General features: G+C 48.0%; 7 protein-coding genes across 7 annotated transcripts; 4 read left to right on the top strand and 3 right to left on the bottom strand.

Annotated features, from left to right (window-relative positions):
* Nucleotides 1–308: 308 nt before the first annotated feature.
* Nucleotides 309–976, bottom strand: LOC134934847 (histone H2A type 1-like). Its single transcript, XM_063930191.1, has one exon. It carries the CDS (start codon nucleotides 918–920, stop codon nucleotides 528–530), a length of 393 nt encoding a protein of 130 aa, XP_063786261.1. The 5' UTR covers nucleotides 921–976; the 3' UTR covers nucleotides 309–527.
* Nucleotides 977–1,229: 253 nt separating this feature from the next.
* LOC134934848 (histone H2B 1.1-like) lies at nucleotides 1,230–1,700 on the top strand. The gene has a single exon (XM_063930192.1). It carries the CDS (start codon nucleotides 1,269–1,271, stop codon nucleotides 1,647–1,649), a length of 381 nt encoding a protein of 126 aa, XP_063786262.1. The 5' UTR covers nucleotides 1,230–1,268; the 3' UTR covers nucleotides 1,650–1,700.
* A 5,132-nt stretch (nucleotides 1,701–6,832) lies between these two features.
* LOC134934344 (histone H4) lies at nucleotides 6,833–7,144 on the top strand. The gene has a single exon (XM_063929800.1). The coding sequence runs from the start codon at nucleotides 6,833–6,835 to the stop codon at nucleotides 7,142–7,144; it is 312 nt and encodes a 103-aa protein (XP_063785870.1).
* Nucleotides 7,145–8,015: 871 nt separating this feature from the next.
* On the bottom strand, nucleotides 8,016–8,991 carry LOC134936427 (histone H1C-like). The gene has a single exon (XM_063931454.1). It carries the CDS (start codon nucleotides 8,741–8,743, stop codon nucleotides 8,078–8,080), a length of 666 nt encoding a protein of 221 aa, XP_063787524.1. The 5' UTR covers nucleotides 8,744–8,991; the 3' UTR covers nucleotides 8,016–8,077.
* A 2,648-nt stretch (nucleotides 8,992–11,639) lies between these two features.
* LOC134934849 (histone H3-like) lies at nucleotides 11,640–12,120 on the top strand. The gene has a single exon (XM_063930193.1). The coding sequence runs from the start codon at nucleotides 11,650–11,652 to the stop codon at nucleotides 12,058–12,060; it is 411 nt and encodes a 136-aa protein (XP_063786263.1). The 5' UTR covers nucleotides 11,640–11,649; the 3' UTR covers nucleotides 12,061–12,120.
* A 705-nt stretch (nucleotides 12,121–12,825) lies between these two features.
* LOC134934345 (histone H2A type 2-B-like) lies at nucleotides 12,826–17,355 on the bottom strand. Its single transcript, XM_063929801.1, has 2 exons — nucleotides 17,336–17,355; nucleotides 12,826–13,156 (listed from the first exon to the last, which is right to left on the bottom strand). Exons 1-2 carry the CDS (start codon nucleotides 17,353–17,355, stop codon nucleotides 12,826–12,828), a joined length of 351 nt encoding a protein of 116 aa, XP_063785871.1.
* Nucleotides 17,356–17,421: 66 nt separating this feature from the next.
* Nucleotides 17,422–17,860, top strand: LOC134934850 (histone H2B 1.1-like). Its single transcript, XM_063930194.1, has one exon. The coding sequence runs from the start codon at nucleotides 17,444–17,446 to the stop codon at nucleotides 17,822–17,824; it is 381 nt and encodes a 126-aa protein (XP_063786264.1). The 5' UTR covers nucleotides 17,422–17,443; the 3' UTR covers nucleotides 17,825–17,860.
* Nucleotides 17,861–23,364: the final 5,504 nt, after the last annotated feature.

Genomic DNA, 23,364 nt, shown 5'->3' on the forward strand with positions numbered 1-23,364 from the left:
TGACTAAATATTTGGCCGGACTGGTTCACCGACAGTACATCATTACTAGTGTTCCGCCTAGATTCCCTTGTAAAACTAAGAGGATAGTCGCATTTTTTTTCAATGACCAAATACTTTTATTTCATGCAGCTGTTTTCATCCTGATCCTGGCTTTGTTACGTCACACACAGAGAGAATATGGTTTCTCTCATTATTATATACTTTACACGGATCAGCTTCCCACTCCTATAAGCGGAAGGGGCCTCATTTGCAGCATGCAGTTATTGCAAAGGGAATATTCAGACTATCGTTAATAGATTTCACCACAACAGACCAGGGTTCCTACAGGGTAAGGGAGCGTTTATACCTTTAGCGGTTGTATGGACGGGATGTGGAGAGGAAAGCGCGGCTAGCCCGTCAGATATCGCTACAACACAAGCAATGACAGTACACACAGCTCTCCTGGGAAGACGTGGGTGGCTCTGAAAAGAGCCTTTGTGTTGTGTGTCGGGTGCATCGTTTCTGTGGTGGAAGCTGCCAGCCTCGCATTACTTGCTCTTGGCCGGTTTGTGGCTCTCGGTCTTCTTGGGCAGCAGCACGGCCTGGATATTGGGCAGAACGCCTCCCTGGGCGATGGTCACCCCACCGAGCAGCTTGTTGAGCTCTTCGTCGTTGCGCACAGCCAGCTGCAGGTGGCGGGGGATGATGCGGGTCTTCTTGTTGTCACGGGCTGCGTTTCCGGCGAGCTCCAGGATCTCAGCCGTCAGATACTCCAGCACCGCGGCCAAATAGACCGGGGCACCGGCTCCCACTCGCTCAGCATAGTTTCCTTTCCTTAGCAGACGGTGAACGCGACCGACTGGGAACTGAAGACCAGCCCTGGATGAGCGAGTCTTGGCCTTAGCCCGGGTCTTGCCGCCTTGTTTGCCTCTGCCGGACATGTTCAATTCACAAAGCTGAGAATTTCTTCTAACAAACTGAGAGAAAATGTGAGCCTGTAAAACCGCCCTCCTCCTATATATACACTCAGAGAGGGTCGACCGCGTGCTCTGTGATTGGTTTGCTTACAAATGAACCAATGCAGCTCAAGTTTATCCACAGACCAATCCGCGATATGTTTTGTGGAAGGGGGGGTTAGATACCACTCAGCGTCACGTGACACTTCTACCCTATAGTGTTACCAGAAGCGGTGAAGCCTCATTTGCATAAGATGCCTATAAATAGAGCAAACCCGGGCAGGGTACGGCACAGATTCTCTCTACTTTGTGTAGAAGAAGTGAGTGGTGAAAATGCCTGATCCAGCAAAGTCTGCGCCGGCGCCCAAGAAAGGCTCAAAGAAAGCCGTAACCAAGACCCAGAAGAAGGATGGGAAGAAGCGTAGAAAGAGCAGGAAGGAGAGTTACGCCATTTACGTCTACAAGGTGCTGAAGCAGGTGCACCCTGACACCGGCATCTCCTCCAAGGCTATGGGCATCATGAACTCCTTTGTCAATGACATCTTTGAGCGCATTGCGGGGGAAGCTTCCCGCCTGGCTCACTACAATAAGCGCTCCACCATCACCTCCCGGGAGATCCAGACCGCAGTACGTCTGCTGCTGCCGGGAGAGCTGGCCAAGCACGCCGTGTCCGAGGGCACCAAGGCCGTCACCAAGTACACCAGCGCCAAGTAGTTTCCCTTCCTTCTCCGATCCATCAACACAAAGGCTCTTTTAAGAGCCACCCACCTCCTCTCTAATCGGGCTGAAACTGTAAATCGGGGTAAAAGATAGGCATTATGTAGCAGATGTCGCCGTTAGTGCTTAGAAAAAGCAATCCATAGAGCAGTGACCGACCGTGTAGTTTCTGCAGAACTAGAGAATGATTGTGTCTCATTGAAATGTTACAAAGTATCATTAGATTGTAGCAATTGTGTTACGATCACCCTGCCTCGCTGATGATCATAGATGCTACAGGGTCGTGGGTCTCTCAAGATGCCCTGTGTAGTGTGCTGCTGTAGAGATGTGCCCTGTGGGCACATCTGTGGTGGTGTCCCTAGCTGGGGACAGCGCTGGGGCAGCTTGTCTGTCCCCAGCGCTGGGTGCGTGGCGGCGGGTGTCCGGTGCAGGGATTACCCTTTTCCCTGCACCGGACCAGAGGCTTTTGAATCTTGGCGCCCTCCGGGAGCCAATCGCGGCTCCCGGAGCGGCAGCCAATCAGAGAGGGACGCGGCGAGCCAATCGGCGCTCGCCGCGTCATAGGCCCCGCCCCCGGCGTCTGATGTCAGACGCCGGGCGGGAGCCGAAGGGACCGCGCGCGCGGAAGAGCGCGAAGAAAGAAGACGGGCGGGAGCAGCGGAGATCGTCGGCGCGCAGGAGCGCAGAAGATAGTCCGGCGCGGAGGAGAAGACGACGGCCGTGGGAAGAAGAGCTCCGGTGGCCGCTGAAGAGGCCGGAAGACGTCGGGCTCCGGGAAGATGTCCAGCGGCGGCTGGACGCGGCGAAGAGACGGCGGCGCCGCTGGCCAGGACGGGCCAGCGGCAGAAGAATGCATCCAGGCCGAGGAGGCTGCAGTGGTGGGAAGCAATTGAGCTGTGCAGTTCCCCACTGCAGCCTTCTCCACCGCAGGTAGGCCCTTCTAAGGTGCCCCCTTCTCTCCTCCCTAGACCACCGGGTGTTCGGGCATTAGGCCCGTGGGCAGAGTCAGGCCCTCTCGGCCTGTGGGCATTCAGTCGGGCCCTCCCGGCCCGTGGGCACAAGCGTGGTCGGCTCTCTGGGTCCAAGGCCACGTGCAGCCGGGGTTCCACCCGGCCCGTGGCCCAAGTACCCAGACCCGACCACATTGATAGGGGGTTTGGGCATTAGGTCCAAGCCACCTCAAAGCGCCGCAGTAGGCGGGCACTAGGCCCGGGGGCAGTTCAGGCATTAGGCCTGTGGGGACGTTAGAGGGCAGTAGGCCCTAGTGTAATTGTGGCCAATTAGGGATACATTAAGGTGACCTTGGGCACAAGGCCCAGGTCACCCAACGGGCAGCAAGTTAGGCGGGCGCTAGGCCTGTGGGCGAAGTCAGGCCTGCGGCCTGTGTGCAGTTAGGGGGCGCTAGGCCCAGTGAATAAGAGCCCCGAGGTGAGTACAGGTGGCCCTGGGCACTAGGCCCAGGCCACCCCGAGGTATTTAGGAAGGCAGAGCTGAGGCCCACATGAGGGAAGGCACAGGAGGTGGGTAGGCCGTGCGGTGCCCACCCCCGTCCAGCGGCAGGTAGGGATTAAAAAGGGACAGCACTGTTTTATATTGTATTTCCGATGTGTGTTGTTACCGTGCAGGGTGAATTGCTGTTATAATGTTTGTGCATAGTTATGTCGCACCACACCCACAGAGCTAGTTTGAGGGCTCTGCCGTTATAGTTAGTATAGGGTGTGACACTAGGTCTAGTTAGGCCCTGCACGGCTGTTTCTTTCTTTTGCCTCCTTACAGGGACCTGTACTGGAGAAGATCGGAGTACCGGAGTGTAAGACGGTGAGTAACCACGGTCTGAGTGTTTGGTTGTGTTCCTTTCTATCTCCCTTCCTTCAGGGCAACGGTGAGCCTTGCACGGCTGTGCAAGGCGGAATTTCCACCTGGTGCGAAAGTGCCGATAGGTGAAATTCGGGCTCTGAGGCGGACGCCAATGATGACCCCCACCTAGCCCGAAAGCACTATTTTTCTAGAGGTCGGAGGGCGTTTCGGTCCACAGGTAGGAGGACGGCACTCAGCAATCTCTTTCCTCCTAGGTCGTCGTGTCCGGGTCCGACGGAAGAGTTGCCAGGTCCGTTGAAGGTTCCGGTACCTGAAGGTGAGAGAGAGCGGCGCCTGGTGAGTACAGAGTCTACACCTGCACGGCAGCAGGCACCACCACACGCACAGCAGCCGCACCTCTCACACTGCTAGTGTTACTGTATCATCGCACCTTAACACCAGGATGCAAACTCCGGTATCAGTGCAGTTATATTCTACTCAATCCATTCTTAGACACCCGTTTCCGAGAGCGGCAAGGCATTGGGGTGATTTTGTTTTGTCCCGCCGAAATCTGGTCGACACTCATTGGTCCATTTTGAATATTCCTCTTCCTATCTGAAGGCGGATGTGTGCGGGACATTTGCTGTTCCAATTCACGCGTTATGTATTTGGGAAATATATCCGGTGCATTGAAAAAATAAAGTCAAAACAGTAAGGCATGTATTATGTCTGTTGTGCTCATCAGAGTTCGGCTTCATAACTATTATGATAGCAGTTAAAACATCAATGAATCACACGGTTATAAGATAATAGATATGTGTGATACTCTATAGCTAGAAATTAGCTTCTGCCCCTAAACTGATCGCTAAAAAGTAACTTTTTAAAAACCTTATATTTTACTTATCTAACCTTTAATGCCTACATTCCAGGTTCATTACACCAACAGGACGTATTGTATTGAAGTGGACAGACTATTAACTCCTATTTTTTAGATATTTCAGGCTGTTCTACTTTTTCCACATGTCCACACATAAAGTTTAGTAGTACATATATATATATATATATATATATATATATATAAATAATTGATTGATTAATTTATAGTACGCATATGAAGATTTCCTTGAACGTCTCGTAGCATATTATTTACATTATGTGTATGAATATGCTTCTATAACATTAATATGAAAAATAGCAATATATATATATATATATATATATATATTTAAAAAAAAAAAAACTATATACGGAACTCTGCAGTGATTTAAACATTGTGATTGGCAGTACGGTAGCCTAATTGCTGAGGTGAACGTGTATCAAACAGCTCAGTGCAATGAATGTAAGGATGTGCCCTGTGGGCACATCTGTGTTGTCCCTAGTTGGGGACAGCGCTGGGGCAGCTTGTCTGTCCCCAGCGCTGGGTGCGTGGCGGCGGCGGCGGCGGGTGTCCGGTGCAGGGATTACCCTTTTCCCTGCACCGGACCCCAGGCTGGAGGGTTTGAATGTTGGCGCCCTCCGGGAGCCAATCGCGGCTCCCGGAGCGGCGGCCAATCAGGAAGAGACGCGGCGAGCCAATCAGCGCTCGTCGCGTCATAGGCCCCGCCCCCGGCATCTGACGTCAGACGCCGGGCGGGAGCCGTTCGGACAGGAGGCCGCGCCGAAGAGCGGCGAAGAGGAGGAGCCCGCGCGCAGGAGGAAGAAGAAGAGGATCGCGTGGCTGAAGAGAAGACACGGCCGGGAGCAGCGGAGGAGGTCGTCGGCGCGCCGGAGCGCAGAAGAGGATCTGGCGCCGAGGAGAAGACGACGACCGCGGGGAGAGGAGGTCCTGAGGCCGCGGAAGAGGCCAGAAGACGTCGGCCTGCAGAAAGAAGATGTCCAGCGGCGGCTGGACGCAGGGAAGAGACGGAGGCGCCGCTGGCCAGGACGGGTCAGCGGCAGAAGACGGTGGAGGCCCCCAGGTTAGGTAAGGCCTCAGTGAGGCTATCCTCCCCCTCCCCTTTTCCTCCCTCGACCACCAGGGACGGGCATTAGGCCCGAGGACACAATTCAGGCGCTAGGCCTGGGCGCAGTTAGGAGTTTGGGCCCCCAATATTTGATGAGGTGGTTTGGGCATTAGGCCCAAGCCACCCCACTCATGCGGCACCAGTTAGGCGGGCACTAGGCCCGGGGAACAATCTAGGCACTAGGCCTGTGGCTAATAGAGGGCGTTAGGCCCTAGGGTATTTGTGGCCAAATCAGGGATACGATAAGGTGACCCTGGGCACAAGGCCCAGGTCACCCAACGGGCGGCAAGTAGGCGGGCGCTAGGCCCGTGGGCAAAGTCAGGCCTCCGGCCTGTGGGCAGTTAGGGGGCGCTAGGCCCAGCGAAGCAGTGTTTCCCTGAGGTGAGTAAAGGTGGTACTGGGCGCTAGGCTCAGGCCACCCTGAGAGTACGGTAGGTGGGTGAGCTGTGCGGTCCCCACTACTGGGTGTTCTGGGTCGGGTAGATAAAGGGACAGCACCGTTTTATGTTGTAACTCCGATAGTGTGATATATGTTGTTACCGTGCAGGGCAAAGTGTATGTGTTGTGTAAGTTGTGCATAGTTGTGTTGCACCACACCCACAGAGCTAGTTTGAGGGCTCTGCTGTTGTAGATAGTATAGGGTGTGACACTAGGTCAGAGTTAGGCCCTGCACGGCTGTTTCTCTTTGCCTCCTTACAGGGACCTGTAAGTGGAGAAGATCGGAGTGCAAGACTTGTGACGGTGAGTAGCATCCGTGTACGTCTGTCCCTTGTTTGTCCCCGAGCGCCGGAGTTAGGATTGCTCACGGACGTGAGAATCCCTTTCATCACACTACGTGCGAAAGCGCGAGTGTGTGAAAGCTGGGTAGCTGAGGCTTTGTGCCGGTGATGACCATTCACCCAGCCGGTGAAGGTCGCGGCCACCCCTGGGGTATCCCCTGTTCCAGTGGAAGAAGGGTCGATACCCCCTTTAATGTAAACCCTTCTCTCCTCAGCTAGGTCGTCGGTCAGCTCCGAGAGGGAATCGCCGTGTCCGGATCCGACTGAAGAATTCCAGGTCCGTTGAAGGTTCCGGTACCTGAAGGTGAGAGAGAGCGGCGCCTGGTGAGTACCGAGTCTACACCTGCACGGCAGCAGGCACCACCACACGCACCCGCAGGCCCCACCACCTCTCACAGAATAACCAGAAATACATTAGAAATCTTAAACTGTGCTGCTGGCAACGTTTGGGGCGTGCCTGTGAAAGAAAGGAAAGGCAATACATGACTCCTCCTGCCAAGGTTCTCACAGTCACCCATCAGTTCCGCTCTTCCCCTTAATAAAGGGCAGCTAAGAGAGGTGTTCCTTATTCTCAGACAGTGCTCGCAATCCGTATGAGAAGATGTCAGGCAGAGGTAAAGGCGGAAAGGGGCTCGGGAAAGGAGGCGCTAAGCGTCACAGGAAGGTGCTGCGGGACAACATCCAAGGCATCACAAAGCCTGCTATCCGCCGTCTAGCACGGAGAGGAGGCGTGAAGCGCATCTCTGGTCTCATCTATGAGGAGACCCGCGGAGTGCTGAAAGTGTTTCTGGAGAACGTAATCCGGGACGCCGTCACTTACACCGAGCACGCTAAGAGGAAGACTGTCACCGCCATGGATGTGGTCTATGCTCTCAAGCGCCAGGGACGCACCCTGTACGGATTCGGAGGCTAAAGATTGAGGCGCATCTAATTCCTTCACTCACACACAAAGGCCCTTTTCATGGCCGCCCATCACTTCTATAAGGGAGCTGCGCTAACAGCATTGTATATTATGCCCCATATCGTTGTCCTGAGAACCCTTTGATAGTGTACATTAAAGTAAACCATTTTTTTTTTTTTTTAATTATTCGTTTCCTCTGACTTTATTTGTGTTGATGCAAGCAGAAAATCCAATGGCACACAATCATTTGCAGTCACTTATGAGAATCCATTGCTGAGTTGTACTGAGGGTACTGCTATGTCATGGCTAGTTGTAGGAGATACATTGTGAAAGCATAGGGAAACGTATTTACTGAACGACACTTCTCAAACATAACACGCGGTAATATAGGATTACATTAATGGGTATTATTATATAACTGCAGGGGAAACGGCGACTCCACTCACTTCCCGGCTAAATATGTCTGTGCAATCATTTATCCGTGCCAAATAGTCCTGTTATTTTATACTTACAATTAAATAGCACATTGTAACCTACTTCTATCTCACAGCAGCGGTACCACTGCATTGAAAACACACACATATACTTCGGGACTGACGTATCTAGGGTAACAGAATCGTTCTCCTGCTCTGTTTGCTGGCCCCGCCGAATAAATCACCGGATTACGTAAAGTATGTTCTTAAAAGCAGTTTCTTTACGACTACAATAGATTTTCAGCTACGCTGCCGTCTGTACAACCACCGGGAAGTGTGTGCAGAAGGCGCCGGGCTTTCCCGGCGCTCGCCTAGGTCCGAGTACACAGGACGGAACCATTCAGCTACGGACTGATTTGGAAGCCAACAGTTCACACCGTGTGCGCCTACAGCTCTGCCTGGACAGGGTGGGTGGCTCTGAAAAGAGCCTTTGGGGGGATAACAAGGAAGCGAGGCTGCGGCTTCTATTCCATCACTTCTTGGCCGCAGCTTTCTTGGGCTTAGCGGCCTTCTTGGCCGGGCTTTTTGCCGCTTTTGGCTTCGCTGCCTTCTTGGCCGGACTCTTGGCGGCTTTGGGCTTCGCCGCCTTCTTGGCCGGACTCTTAGCCGCCTTCTTGGGCTTCACAGCTTTAGGCTTCTTCGGGCTTTTGGCAGCAGCCGCTTTTGCGGGTTTCTTCACCTTCTTGGGGCTCTTGGCTGCACTCGGAGCTTTCTTGGGCTTCTTCGGGGACTTGGCCACTTTCTTTGCCGCTGGTTTCTTGGGTTTCAGAGACTTCTGGGCGGCCGTCTTGCTCTCCAGCTGCTTCTTATTGAGCTTGAAGGATCCGGAAGCGCCGGTGCCTTTCACCTGGGTGAGCGTTCCTTTGGTCACTAATCCTTTCACCCCCACTTTGATGCGACTGTTGTTCCTCTCCACATCGTAGCCTCCGGCAGCCAGAGCCTTCTTCAGGGCGGCAAGAGAAACCCCACTGCGCTCCTTGGAAGCGGCCACTGCCTTTAGGATCAGCTCGGAGACGCTGGGCCCGGAAGACTTGCCGCTTTTCTTGGCTCCCCCTGCAGCTTTCTTCGGCTGCCTCTTCTTTTTGGCTGCGCCCTCTGATGGCGGGACAGCGGCGACGGCTGGTGCAGTTTCTGCCATGTTATCTCAACGTCACTGTATTCAACAAATAGTAATACTGGTACACAAGCCGCTCTCTGACGTCTTTTATATACGACGCTCGTTGTGCTGTAATTGGCTGCTGAGCCTGGTGCGTTCTGTGCTCCCATTGGCGGAATAAGCAGCCCTTGTAAACCCTTCCATGTCTGTGTGTAAGGGGAAATCTGCCCTCACCTTGTGTTTCCCTAGCGCAGAAAAATACTCTTTTATAGGGCATGAGAAAAGCAGAGTGCCGCCTCTCTGCACCACACCAGTACTCCAAGGTCTCCCCTTAGCCTATATGGCCATTGCTAGCCAAGGCGCTGCAAAGAGACCCAGGAATAGCCCCTGTCAGCTCACCAACACCAGGCTGGATCTGCCCAGCATGTAACACATCTGTACTTTTCTGCGAGGCTAAAACGTCTGATCGGGGCATTTTTCTCTTTCCCTGGCACTACATGTAACGAAGGTGATCTGGGGCTCAGTCTGTGCAGGGGAGGCAGCAGTTTCAAAGATATAAAGGTGATGTGTGGGCTCCGGTACACCCGGGTGGCTAGCACAGGCAGGTTGCCCCACAGCGTATTGGCACTCTTGTTTAGGAACTCTAGTTACTGTGACAAAAGAGAGATACCCAGCATAGTCAGCCACAGGTTAACCCTGCTTGTGTGAGATTCTCCCCGTCGTGTAGAATGTTGGTGGGTTTTTCCCAAAATGTTTATAAAAATGACCCATACAGAAATGAATGTATATTTATGCAAGAGAGGTGTGTCAGAGTGAGGGCAATGGTGATCTGTTCCCATTACCATCCCTCTTTTAAAAATGACAATGTATGAGACTTTGTCATTTTTAAAAGAGGACATCGGAGCTCTATAAGAGGAATACTTCTATTCCTCTTACATAGAATCAGTATGAATATTCCTAAAAATAGAGGGAAACAGTAGGAATATTTAGGAACATTAGGGGGGATACAGGAATAATAGAGAGGAAGGTATAGGTGAGAGGAAGGGAAGAAAGGAAGAAAGGAGGAAGAAGAAGAAGAAGAAGAAGAAGAAGAAGAAGAAGATTGTTTCTGCAAGTATTCTGCAGCACTGTAGACATAAAAACCTTAGCATTGCAGATTACAGTACACAAGGGATAACATCAGAAGGGTAGAAATTCTTATCATAATATGGGAGAGTAGGTAATTAACGGGAGTAAGAGATGGTCAAAGTGCTTACTTGGCCATTGCTAATTGCAGAATAAAAAAGTGGATGCTATTTTAAAGAAATGACATAATAGTCCGATGATTTTGGCATATAAATGGATGATAGTCATTTATGCACACAATAGTTCTGGGGAATGACATTAAATGATGAAGCTTGCAGAACAAGAAGTGAGATAACAGTCACCCGAGGAGGAAGGGTTCAACTAATCTTACTTTTTAAATGTACTACCGTGATAAAAGCTGGTGCTGCAGGTTCAGCACTGGACGTCACTGACGGGCAGCAGGAGAAAGATGTGCCGAGACCACAAGGCTGAATGTCTAGAACAGAGTTCAACTGCTTTGACCAGTGATATGGGCTAGAGAGGAGAGGATCGCCATACAGGAATGGAAGGCAAATGGAGATGGACGTGAGATGTGGACAAACAGAGATGATGACTGCTAACTGGAGGGCGTGGGCCAGCAGCACGTATCATCAAAGTCTGAACCTCATCCCCAATCCATGATGGCAGGCTGGAGTAAGGCTCTAGAGCGCTGGGAGTCTGCAGAGATACTCCAGAGCAGGTAGGGGGACCACGGAGCTGGATCTGGGCCACACCAGTGGCTTTCTGCGTCTCCAAGGATGGTAGAAAAATAAATAAATAAATAAATACATCAATGAATTAATTAATTTATTAAGTAATTAATTCTAACCCATGGTAAATATATATTGGCCTTAAATCCCTATGGTCCCATTTAAGAGCCTAAACTCTATTATTTTATCATAAGTGGAACTTGTTTTCAATTCTTTAAGATTGTAGGTTTTTTTTTTTTTTTTGTTTCAAGAACCAGCAAAATGGATATAAATAAAATACACGTGCATAAATAAAAATTCAGTGATTATAATGGATCAACAAACGATTGCTTGTATACGCAGGGCCTTTGGTTTTTTTTTTAATTAGTTTCCACTGAGTAGTAGAAAAGCCCCTTTCTATAATCCAGATCTACAGTAGCCTTGTATTTTCTTCATGCAATGTCCCAGACATATAAGGTTTAGCCTGTGGTCTAAATGGATACATGTGCATAGTTTGTATCAACAAATGTTTCAATAGAATAGTTACAATTGTATCATACTATAATACTGTTTCCCATTAGTATCAAATCGTTTCACACATGCAGAAGTTCTATTCATACTCAATTCTACAGCTACCGTACTCACTATATGCTTGTAACTACATAATATGTATTTATGGTTTAATAATGAAACGATTGTTAGTTTAGATCATGCAGTATGCAGGTTGTTGTTTTCTCTGTGTTTTTTTCTCCGTATTCCTGCACTCATATATTAAGGTTTCAGTGGAATTAGTAGGTATAGCTTGTAAGTACATATTATAGTATTTACTGTTTTCTGATAGTATAATCAGTTTCCAACGCATTTCGAATATCTGATTATACTCAAATCTAAAGCTATAGAATATGCTATGTAAGGGGGGTATATTCTTCTACTTTACAAGTACAACTGAGAAGAGGGGAAGAAGAGAAAGAAGAAGGAAAAAAAAAAAGTAAAACCGATTCTTGGCGGTCTTTTTGAAAAATCCAAGGCTTTGTCTAAACCAATCAGGTCGAAGGGCGTTTCTAAGTGCTCTTATCACAGGGCAGCAATGCGTATAAATAGAGCTGTAGAACGGCAGCTCTCTATTCATTCTCTTTCCTTCCACATACGTCAGACATGGCCAGGACCAAGCAGACAGCGCGTAAGTCCACTGGCGGCAAAGCTCCCCGCAAGCAGCTGGCGACCAAAGCCGCCCGGAAGAGCGCCCCAGCTACCGGCGGTGTAAAGAAGCCTCACCGTTACCGTCCCGGGACCGTTGCTCTTCGGGAGATCCGCCGCTATCAGAAGTCCACTGAGCTGCTCATCCGCAAGCTGCCCTTCCAGCGTCTTGTGCGGGAGATCGCCCAGGACTTCAAGACTGACCTGCGCTTCCAGAGCTCCTCCGTCATGGCCCTGCAAGAGGCCAGCGAGGCTTATCTGGTGGGGCTGTTCGAGGACACCAACCTGTGCGCCATCCACGCCAAGAGGGTGACCATCATGCCCAAAGACATCCAGCTGGCCCGCAGGATCCGAGGGGAGAGGGCATAGATGATACTCGGCACTTCCTATGCACGCAACAACACAAAGGCTCTTTTCAGAGCCACCAAGTCTTTCTAAACGAGCTGCAGCATAAGTTACCCCTCACTGTCAGAGTAACATGAATCCTCCGCTCCGCTCTCCACCTATAGCTGCTTCAAAGGACAGGCCAAATCTGTTCATCTTAAATATATATAATACAATGATAAGCAAGCCCCAAAGTGAATAAAGGGATGTTAACTATCAAAAATGACTAAATATTTGGCCGGACTGGTTCACCGACAGTACATCCTTACTAGTGTTCCGCCTAGATTCCCTTGTAAAACTAAGAGGATAGTCTCATTTTTTTTCAATGACCAAATACTTTTATTTCATGCAGCTGTTTTCATCCTGATCCTGGCTTTGTTACGTCACACACACAGAGAATATGGTTTCTCTCATTATTATATACTTCACACGGATCAGCTTCCCACTCCTATAAGCGGAAGGGGCCTCATTTGCAGCATGCAGTTATTGCAAAGGGAATATTCAGACTATCGTTAATAGATTTCACCACAACAGAGCAGGGTTCCTACAGGGTAAGGGAGCGTTTATACCTTTAGCGGTTGTATGGACGGGATGTGGAGAGGAAAGCGCGGCTAGCCCGTCAGATATCGCTACAACACAAGCAATGGCAGTACACACAGCTCTCCTGGGAAGACGTGGGTGGCTCTGAAAAGAGCCTTTGTGTTGTGTGTCGGGTGCATCGTTTCTGTGGTGGAAGCTGCCAGCCTCGCATTACTTGCTCTTGGCCGGTTTGTGGCTCTCGGTCTTCTTGGGCAGCAGCACGGCCTGGATATTGGGCAGAACGCCTCCCTGGGCGATGGTCACCCCACCGAGCAGCTTGTTGAGCTCTTCGTCGTTGCGCACAGCCAGCTGCAGGTGGCGGGGGATGATGCGGGTCTTCTTGTTGTCACGGGCTGCGTTTCCGGCAAGCTCCAGGATCTCAGCCGTCAGATACTCCAGCACCGCGGCCAAATAGACCGGGGCACCGGCTCCCACTCGCTCAGCATAGTTTCCTTTCCTTAGCAGACGGTGAACGCGACCGACTGGGAACTGGAGACCAGCCCTGGATGAGCGAGTCTTGCAATAAATAGTGGAAAACTGCTCTAATCAAGCTGGTAACAATCCCCAGGTGCTGCGGGAGGGGGTTACTCTAGACAAGAAATACAAAAGGGATTTTTCCCACGCACTCTGCTGGCTGTTAGTAAGAAGAGCTATATACTATGTAATAGGAAATTTAGAGCTCTTCGTTACATATGTTTTGCAAAAGATATGATAAGCCTCCAGGCCACTTCACGGCTGCTCTATTACTGGAGGTCCCTATCTAAGCATAGGTCCAGGGCTTGGACCCCACAAAGTCGGCTCAGGCCCGACCACCCCAGGGCAGCACACCATTGAAATACTAAAGTGTTAATATGTGTTAAGAAAGAAGCAGAAGCTATGGGTTAGAAAGTGCTACAAAAATAAGGGTGTTAATAAAATACTCAAAAGAGTAATGTTAGTGAAAAAATAGGAGTGTTACATAAGTGCTAAATAAATAATATGGCATGCTACCCCAAGGTGGCCCAGCCCCACCAGACCCGGGGGGTACCACTCCCCAAACCCATACACAGCATAATAATAATAACATCCACTATGGGTCATACAATTGCTTAATGTATGGCCACATGATAATGGCACATACAGAACATATCCAGATTGAGAGCTAGTTTACCTGGAGGCACCCCTGTATCCTCCAAATGGCACCACAGGACCCAGCATGCCCTCCTAATGCTGGCTCCATCTATGCCTCTCTGAACTGCAATAAATAGTGGAAAACTGCTCTAATCAAGCTGGTAACAATCCCCAGGTGCTGCGGGAGGGGGTTACTCTAGACAAGAAATACAAAAGGGATTTTTCCCACGCACTCTGCTGGCTGTTAGTAAGAAGAGCTATATACTATGTAATAGGAAATTTAGAGCTCTTCGTTACATATGTTTTGCAAAAGATATGATAAGCCTCCAGGCCACTTCACGGCTGCTCTATTACTGGAGGTCCCTATCTAAGCATAGGTCCAGGGCTTGGACCCCACAAAGTCGGCTCAGGCCCGACCACCCCAGGGCAGCACACCATTGAAATACTAAAGTGTTAATATGTGTTAAGAAAGAAGCAGAAGCTATGGGTTAGAAAGTGCTACAAAAATAAGGGTGTTAATAAAATACTCAAAAGAGTAATGTTAGTGAAAAAATAGGAGTGTTACATAAGTGCTAAATAAATAATATGGCATGCTACCCCAAGGTGGCCCAGCCCCACCAGACCCGGGGGGTACCACTCCCCAAACCCATACACAGCATAATAATAATAACATCCACTATGGGTCATACAATTGCTTAATGTATGGCCACATGATAATGGCACATACAGAACATATCCAGATTGAGAGCTAGTTTACCTGGAGGCACCCCTGTATCCTCCAAATGGCACCACAGGACCCAGCATGCCCTCCTAATGCTGGCTCCATCTATGCCTCTCTGAACTGCAATAAATAGTGGAAAACTGCTCTAATCAAGCTGGTAACAATCCCCAGGTGCTGCGGGAGGGGGTTACTCTAGACAAGAAATACAAAAGGGATTTTTCCCACGCACTCTGCTGGCTGTTAGTAAGAAGAGCTATATACTATGTAATAGGAAATTTAGAGCTCTTCGTTACATATGTTTTGCAAAAGATATGATAAGCCTCCAGGCCACTTCACGGCTGCTCTATTACTGGAGGTCCCTATCTAAGCATAGGTCCAGGGCTTGGACCCCACAAAGTCGGCTCAGGCCCGACCACCCCAGGGCAGCACACCATTGAAATACTAAAGTGTTAATATGTGTTAAGAAAGAAGCAGAAGCTATGGGTTAGAAAGTGCTACAAAAATAAGGGTGTTAATAAAATACTCAAAAGAGTAATGTTAGTGAAAAAATAGGAGTGTTACATAAGTGCTAAATAAATAATATGGCATGCTACCCCAAGGTGGCCCAGCCCCACCAGACCCGGGGGGTACCACTCCCCAAACCCATACACAGCATAATAATAATAACATCCACTATGGGTCATACAATTGCTTAATGTATGGCCACATGATAATGGCACATACAGAACATATCCAGATTGAGAGCTAGTTTACCTGGAGGCACCCCTGTATCCTCCAAATGGCACCACAGGACCCAGCATGCCCTCCTAATGCTGGCTCCATCTATGCCTCTCTGAACTGCAATAAATAGTGGAAAACTGCTCTAATCAAGCTGGTAACAATCCCCAGGTGCTGCGGGAGGGGGTTACTCTAGACAAGAAATACAAAAGGGATTTTTCCCACGCACTCTGCTGGCTGTTAGTAAGAAGAGCTATATACTATGTAATAGGAAATTTAGAGCTCTTCGTTACATATGTTTTGCAAAAGATATGATAAGCCTCCAGGCCACTTCACGGCTGCTCTATTACTGGAGGTCCCTATCTAAGCATAGGTCCAGGGCTTGGACCCCACAAAGTCGGCTCAGGCCCGACCACCCCAGGGCAGCACACCATTGAAATACTAAAGTGTTAATATGTGTTAAGAAAGAAGCAGAAGCTATGGGTTAGAAAGTGCTACAAAAATAAGGGTGTTAATAAAATACTCAAAAGAGTAATGTTAGTGAAAAAATAGGAGTGTTACATAAGTGCTAAATAAATAATATGGCATGCTACCCCAAGGTGGCCCAGCCCCACCAGACCCGGGGGGTACCACTCCCCAAACCCATACACAGCATAATAATAATAACATCCACTATGGGTCATACAATTGCTTAATGTATGGCCACATGATAATGGCACATACAGAACATATCCAGATTGAGAGCTAGTTTACCTGGAGGCACCCCTGTATCCTCCAAATGGCACCACAGGACCCAGCATGCCCTCCTAATGCTGGCTCCATCTATGCCTCTCTGAACTGCAATAAATAGTGGAAAACTGCTCTAATCAAGCTGGTAACAATCCCCAGGTGCTGCGGGAGGGGGTTACTCTAGACAAGAAATACAAAAGGGATTTTTCCCACGCACTCTGCTGGCTGTTAGTAAGAAGAGCTATATACTATGTAATAGGAAATTTAGAGCTCTTCGTTACATATGTTTTGCAAAAGATATGATAAGCCTCCAGGCCACTTCACGGCTGCTCTATTACTGGAGGTCCCTATCTAAGCATAGGTCCAGGGCTTGGACCCCACAAAGTCGGCTCAGGCCCGACCACCCCAGGGCAGCACACCATTGAAATACAAAAGTGTTAATATGTGTTAAGAAAGAAGCAGAAGCTATGGGTTAGAAAGTGCTACAAAAATAAGGGTGTTAATAAAATACTCAAAAGAGTAATGTTAGTGAAAAAATAGGAGTGTTACATAAGTGCTAAATAAATAATATGGCATGCTACCCCAAGGTGGCCCAGCCCCACCAGACCCGGGGGGTACCACTCCCCAAACCCATACACAGCATAATAATAATAACATCCACTATGGGTCATACAATTGCTTAATGTATGGCCACATGATAATGGCACATACAGAACATATCCAGATTGAGAGCTAGTTTACCTGGAGGCACCCCTGTATCCTCCAAATGGCACCACAGGACCCAGCATGCCCTCCTAATGCTGGCTCCATCTATGCCTCTCTGAACTGCAATAAATAGTGGAAAACTGCTCTAATCAAGCTGGTAACAATCCCCAGGTGCTGCGGGAGGGGGTTACTCTAGACAAGAAATACAAAAGGGATTTTTCCCACGCACTCTGCTGGCTGTTAGTAAGAAGAGCTATATACTATGTAATAGGAAATTTAGAGCTCTTCGTTACATATGTTTTGCAAAAGATATGATAAGCCTCCAGGCCACTTCACGGCTGCTCTATTACTGGAGGTCCCTATCTAAGCATAGGTCCAGGGCTTGGACCCCACAAAGTCGGCTCAGGCCCGACCACCCCAGGGCAGCACACCATTGAATTGTTTGCCTCTGCCGGACATGTTCAATTCACACAGCTGAGAATTTCTTCTAACAAACTGAGAGAAAATGTGAGCCTGTAAAACCGCCCTCCTCCTATATATACACTCAGAGAGGGTCGACCACGTGCTCTGTGATTGGTTTGCTTACAAATGAACCAATGCAGCTCAAGTTTATCCACAGACCAATCCGCGATATGTTTTGTGGAAGGGGGGGTTAGATACCACTCAGCGTCACGTGACACTTCTACCCTATAGTGTTACCAGAAGCGGTGAAGCCTCATTTGCATAAGATGCCTATAAATAGAGCAAACCCGGGCAGGGTACGGCACAGATTCTCTCTGCTTTGTGTAGAAGAAGTGAGTGGTGAAAATGCCTGATCCAGCAAAGTCTGCGCCGGCGCCCAAGAAAGGCTCAAAGAAAGCCGTAACCAAGACCCAGAAGAAGGATGGGAAGAAGCGTAGAAAGAGCAGGAAGGAGAGTTACGCCATTTACGTTTACAAGGTGCTGAAGCAGGTGCACCCTGACACCGGCATCTCCTCCAAGGCTATGGGCATCATGAACTCCTTTGTCAATGACATCTTTGAGCGCATTGCGGGGGAAGCTTCCCGCCTGGCTCACTACAATAAGCGCTCCACCATCACCTCCCGGGAGATCCAGACCGCAGTACGTCTGCTGCTGCCGGGAGAGCTGGCCAAGCACGCCGTGTCCGAGGGCACCAAGGCCGTCACCAAGTACACCAGCGCCAAGTAGTTTCCCTTCCTTCTCCGATCCATCAACAGAAAGGCTCTTTTAAGAGCCACCCACCTCCTCTCTAATCGGGCTGAAACTGTAAATCGGGGTAAAAGATAGGCATTATGTAGCAGATGTCGCCGTTAGTGCTTAGAAAAAGCAATCCTTAGAGCAGTGACCGACCGTGTAGTTTCTGCAGAACTAGAGAATGATTGTGTCTCATTGAAATGTTACAAAGTATCATTAGATTGTAGCAATTGTGTTACGATCACCCTGCCTCGCTGATGATCATAGATGCTACAGGGTCGTGGGTCTCAAGATGCCCTGTGTAGTGTGCTGCTAGTGTTACTGTATCATCGCACCTTAACACCAGGATGCAAACTCCGGTATCAGTGCAGTTATATTCTACTCAATCCATTCTTAGACACCCGTTTCCGAGAGCGGCAAGGCATTGGGGTGATTTTGTTTTGTCCCGCCGAAATCTGGTCGACACTCATTGGTCCATTTTGAATATTCCTCTTCCTATCTGAAGGCGGATGTGTGCGGGACATTTGCTGTTCCAATGCACGCGTTATGTATTTGGGAAATATATCCGGTGCATTGAAAAAATAAAGTCAAAACAGTAAGGCATGTATTATGTCTGTTGTGCTCATCAGAGTTCGGCTTCATAACTATTATGATAGCAGTTAAAACATCAATGAATCACACGGTTATAAGATAATAGATATGTGTGATACTCTATAGCTAGAAATTAGCTTCTGCCCCTAAACTGATCGCTAAAAAGTAACTTTTTAAAAACCTTATATTTTACTTATCTAACCTTTAATGCCTACATTCCAGGTTCATTACACCAACAGGACGTATTGTATTGAAGTGGACAGACTATTAACTCCTATTTTTTAGATATTTCAGGCTGTTCTACTTTTTCCACATGTCCACACATAAAGTTTAATAGTACATACATATATATATATATATATATATATATATATAATTGATTGATTAATTTATAGTACGCATATGAAGATTTCCTTGAACGTCTCGTAGCATATTATTTACATTATGTGTATGAATATGCTTCTATAACTTTAATATGAAAAATAGCAATATATATATATATATATATATATATATATATATATAAAAAAAAAAAAAAAACTATATACGGAACTCTGCAGTGATTTAAACATTGTGATTGGCAGTACGGTAGCCTAATTGCTGAGGTGAACGTGTATCAAACAGCTGTTGCCTGTAGTAATGCACCAGTCATTTAGCCCCCTGTAGTTTAGCCCCAGTAGTTATGCCCCCAGTAGTTTAGACCCCAGTGGTAATGCCCCTGCAGTTATGATACCAGTAGTTTACCCCCCCCCCCCTTTAGTTTAGCCTCCCAGTTGTAAAGCCCCCAGCAGTTTAGCATCTGTAGTTTAGTCCTCATGTAGTTTGCCCCATGTAGTTTAGCCCCCAGTGACAATGCCCCCAGTAGTAATGCCACCTTGTAGAAATGCTCCCAGTAGTTTAATCACTGTAGCTATGCCCCCCAATAGTATTGCCCCTGTAGTCATGCCCCCAAAAGTGATGTCCCCAGTAGTAATGCCCCTGGTAGTAATGTGCCCCTTTAGTTTGCCCCCAGTAGTTAGCCCTCTTGTAATTTGCCCCCAGTAGCTTGCCCCCATGTAGTTTGCCCCAGTAGCTCCCCCCTTGTACTAAGCCCACCAGTAGTTTGACCCAGTACTTCTCCCCCAGTACATTTCCCCTTATATTTAGCCCCCCAGTAGTTTGCCCCCTTGTAGTTTGACCCCAGTAGTTAGCTCCCAGTAGCTTGCCTCCTTATAGTTAGCTCCCATTAGCTTGCACCCTTGTATTTAGCCCCCCAGTAGTTTGCTCCCAATAGTTAGCCCTCGGTATCTTGCTCCCTTGTAGTTTGCCCCAATAGCTTGCCCCCATGTAGTTTGCCACCAGTAGCTTCCCCCTTGTATTTAGCCCCCCAGTAGCTTGCCCCTTTGTACTTTGTCCCCAGTAGCTTGCCCCTTATATTTAGCCCCCCAGTAGTTTGCCCCGTTGTAGTTTTCCCCCAGTAGTTATCCCCCATGTAGTTTGCCTCCTAATAGTTTGCCCCCAGTAGCTTGCCCCCTTGTATTTAGCCCTCCAGTAGTTTGCCCCCTTATAGTTTGCCCCCATGTAGTTGGCACCCAGTAGCTTTCCAGTGGGGCAGTGTGCAGCGTAATAATGCCCACAGTAGTAGCACCCCGTAATACACATAATGCCCTCCACAGTAGCGCTTCTTATACAATGCCCACAGTTGTAGCGCTCATTATGCAATGTCCATTGTACTGGTAGTGCCCCTTATATTGACCCTATAGTAGTGGTGCCCGTTATGCAATGCCCGTATTGCCCCCAGTAGTAATGTTGCCTGTAGTAATACCCCCAGTCATTTAGCACCCTTGTAGTTATGCCCCTAGTGGTAATGCCCCTGCAGTTATGACCCCAGTGGTTTACCACCCTCCCCCTTTAGCTTAGCCTCCCAGTAGTAATGCCCCCAGTAATTTGCCTGCTTGTAGTTTAGCCACCAGTAGTAATGCCCCCTGTAGTTTGCCCCATTGTAGTTTAGCCACTGTAGTTATGCCCCCCTTGTAGTTTAGCCCCCAGTAGTAATGCCCCCAGTAGTTTGGCCTCCCTGTAATTATGCCCCCAGTAGTTTGGCCTCCCTGTAGTTTAGCCCCCAAGTAGTAATGCCCCTGTAGTTACGCCACCAGTAGTAATGCCCCTGTAGTTACGCCACCAGTAGTAATGCCCCTGTAGTTACGCCGCCAGTAGTAATGCCCCTGTAGTTACGCCACCAGTAGTAATGCCCTCTTGCAGCATGCCCCCAGTAGTTAGCCCTTTGTAGTTTGCCCCCTTGTAGCTTACCCCCTTGTAGTTGGCTCCAGTAATAATGCCCCCCAGTAATAATGTCCCCCAGTAGTTTGCCCCCAGTAGATGCCTCCCAGTAATAATATCCACCAGTAGTTTGTCCCCCAGTAGCTGCCCCCAGTAGTAATGTCCCCCCAGCAGTAATGCCCCTTGTTGATGCCTCCACCAGTAGTAATGTCCCTCCGTAATTTGCCCCCAGTAGATGTCCCGCTGCACTAAGAAAGAAAAAACTACATACTTATCGAGCCCCATTCCCGCTTCCAGACCTCCTCCTGGCGTCCTCTCCTCAGCACTATGAGAGAGACGGCATGACTGACGTCTCTCCCATAGCGCACGCCGCACAGTGACAGCGCCGGAAGCCGGAGCTCAGTACTGAGCTCCTGCCTCCGGATGCCGCTGTGCAGGGAGACAGGCGCCCGCTGGTAAAACAATCTCAGCAGGCGCCCGTCATCTCCCTGTGCGACGGGGACAGATGGACGGAGGCAGAACTGCCACAAATGACAGGGGGGCATGGGCGTGAGTGCCCCCCCCTCCCTCCTGGATCCGCCACTGCATATACATTAGACTAAATCTGGAAGCAGAAATATATACACATTGGGGTAAATTTACTAAAATGGGAGTTGTATTTAAGATGGGATGTAGCCCATAGCAACCAATCAGATTACAGGTATTATCTTCTAGAAGGTGCTAGATAAATGAGAAAGAGAATCTGATTGGTTGCTATGGGCAACATCCCATCTTAAATACAACTCGCATCTTAGTAAATTTACCCCATTGTATCCAGTGTCCTGTTATATCCTGCACATATATATCAGAGTACATCTGGAAGCAGAAATAACAGGACACTTGATACATTGTATATAGGTCCTGCACATACACGATGTGAGACAACGTCTGTGCATGGTTACATAGAGATCTGGACTGAATTGTAGGTAACTGGCTGCTATGTTCCCAATCCCAGCCCACACAGATAAAGATTACGCAGTCCGGCTAATGTAGTTCAACTATATAAAGTGTGTGTGTGTATGTATATATATATATATATATATATATATATATATATATAACATCTCATGTCCACGCAGCAACATAGACAGGACCAGCACACTGTAGTTTTTGTCAAAATGCTGTATTTACTCCTTAAAAGTGAATAAAGATACAAGGCTCGTCATATACTCATCGTTTGGCAAGCACAGGAAAACACAGTAGACCGGCTAATGTAGTTCAACTATATAAAGTGTGTGTGTGTGTGTGTGTGTGTGTGTGTGTGTGTGTGTGTGTGTGTGTGTGTGTGTGTGTATATACATATATACACAGACAGTATATGAACACCTTCCCATGACTATTAATTCATTGCAGAATCTGAAACAATAAAGTAGGACTAGAAACAGCGTGATTTTTGAATATTAAAATATTATTTTAAACCAATCGGTGGAGGAGACATGCCTCCATCATCCAATCAGCGTGCAGCACTGTGTATAAATAAGATTGCATGTAGCCATTTCTCTCATTGTTATAGCTGTACAGTAGTATTTGCAGTTGTTTCGTGTGAAATATGGCCAGGACCATAGTTGCCAATTCAGCTTATAACAAGCGGAATTGGGCTTCTTCTTTTTATCAAGTTTTTTTGATGGTTGCTTGTTACTTGTTTTTGGGCTTTTTTTAATTTTTTTTTTTTTTAATAGGTACAGATGGCACCGACTATCAGAAGTAGTCATTCATCCATCCATTCATTCATTCAACACAGATCCTCACAAAGACATAGGTGAGAAGCTGTGAAGGAATAGATTAATTTGAGGGGGTCTTAAATTGTGTCAAATGGCTGCATTTTTATAAAACAATGGAAAACTGATAGTAAGCAAGTTCTTTTCTGCAAACTAAGGAGATTATTCAGAGCTGGTTGCAGATTTTGTTATAAGTCACCCATATGTTTTATTATTATGCAAACCAAAACCAAGAACCTAGAAATAATGACACGTACAACTGTATAGATTGGAAAAATTGGAGGTCACAGCCAAATTTATTAAATTGGAATTAGAATTGTTAATCACCGGTGGCGAAAAAAGCAGTGCCAACTCGGCCATGGCTTAAAACTTTTGAATCTTTAAATAAATGGGGCGGAGTTTCCGCCCCTTGCGCAGTCCGTCCTGGGTAGAACCATCTCCCCTTAATTAGCACAGTGCTGGTCCCTCCTTAAGATGGTGACCTGGTCCTCCCCTGAGGTAGTGACCGACTCGTCTTTCTCAAAGGGGAAATGCTAGTCAAGCTCTGCTGCGCTAAATTGAGCCGCCGAATAGCACTGATTTCCGCCCACTGCGCCTCGCACTTGCTGGAATAACTATAGCTTATTATTCCAACGATAAAAAACTTTCAAAGCACATTGAAAGAAAAACACAATTCACAAATATAAATTGCTGGGTGGGTGGGATCACAAAATGGCAAGAGGAATTTGAATCCTCTGCCAGCACTTAAATAAACTAATCTACCCCGCCTACCTAATTACTCCCTATTGGATAATGCTTGATTGACAACTATTAACAACCTATTAGAAAATATCAACACAAAACCAGATCTAACTAGCTTAACTACCTAACAGACAGGCAACCCGCCTACCTAACTACTCCCAATTGGATAATGTTTAACTGACATAC

The sequence above is a fragment of the Pseudophryne corroboree genome, chromosome 6 (assembly GCF_028390025.1).
Source record: "Pseudophryne corroboree isolate aPseCor3 chromosome 6, aPseCor3.hap2, whole genome shotgun sequence".
Taxonomy (NCBI): domain Eukaryota; kingdom Metazoa; phylum Chordata; class Amphibia; order Anura; family Myobatrachidae; genus Pseudophryne; species Pseudophryne corroboree.

What these genes read in the sequence shown, in the direction of transcription:
- LOC134934847 (XM_063930191.1), bottom strand. Translation starts at nt 920, where the DNA reads ATGTCCGGCAGAGGCAAACAAGGCGGCAAGACCCGGGCTAAGGCCAAG.
- LOC134934848 (XM_063930192.1), top strand. Translation starts at nt 1,269, where the DNA reads ATGCCTGATCCAGCAAAGTCTGCGCCGGCGCCCAAGAAAGGCTCAAAG.
- LOC134934344 (XM_063929800.1), top strand. Translation starts at nt 6,833, where the DNA reads ATGTCAGGCAGAGGTAAAGGCGGAAAGGGGCTCGGGAAAGGAGGCGCT.
- LOC134936427 (XM_063931454.1), bottom strand. Translation starts at nt 8,743, where the DNA reads ATGGCAGAAACTGCACCAGCCGTCGCCGCTGTCCCGCCATCAGAGGGC.
- LOC134934849 (XM_063930193.1), top strand. Translation starts at nt 11,650, where the DNA reads ATGGCCAGGACCAAGCAGACAGCGCGTAAGTCCACTGGCGGCAAAGCT.
- LOC134934345 (XM_063929801.1), bottom strand. Translation starts at nt 17,355, where the DNA reads ATGAGGCTTCACCGCTTCTG. An exon ending in ATGAGGCTTCACCGCTTCTG is followed by an intron (nt 13,157 to 17,335) that starts GTAACACTATAG and finishes TCGCTCATCCAG; the next exon opens with GGCTGGTCTCCAGTTCCCAG.
- LOC134934850 (XM_063930194.1), top strand. Translation starts at nt 17,444, where the DNA reads ATGCCTGATCCAGCAAAGTCTGCGCCGGCGCCCAAGAAAGGCTCAAAG.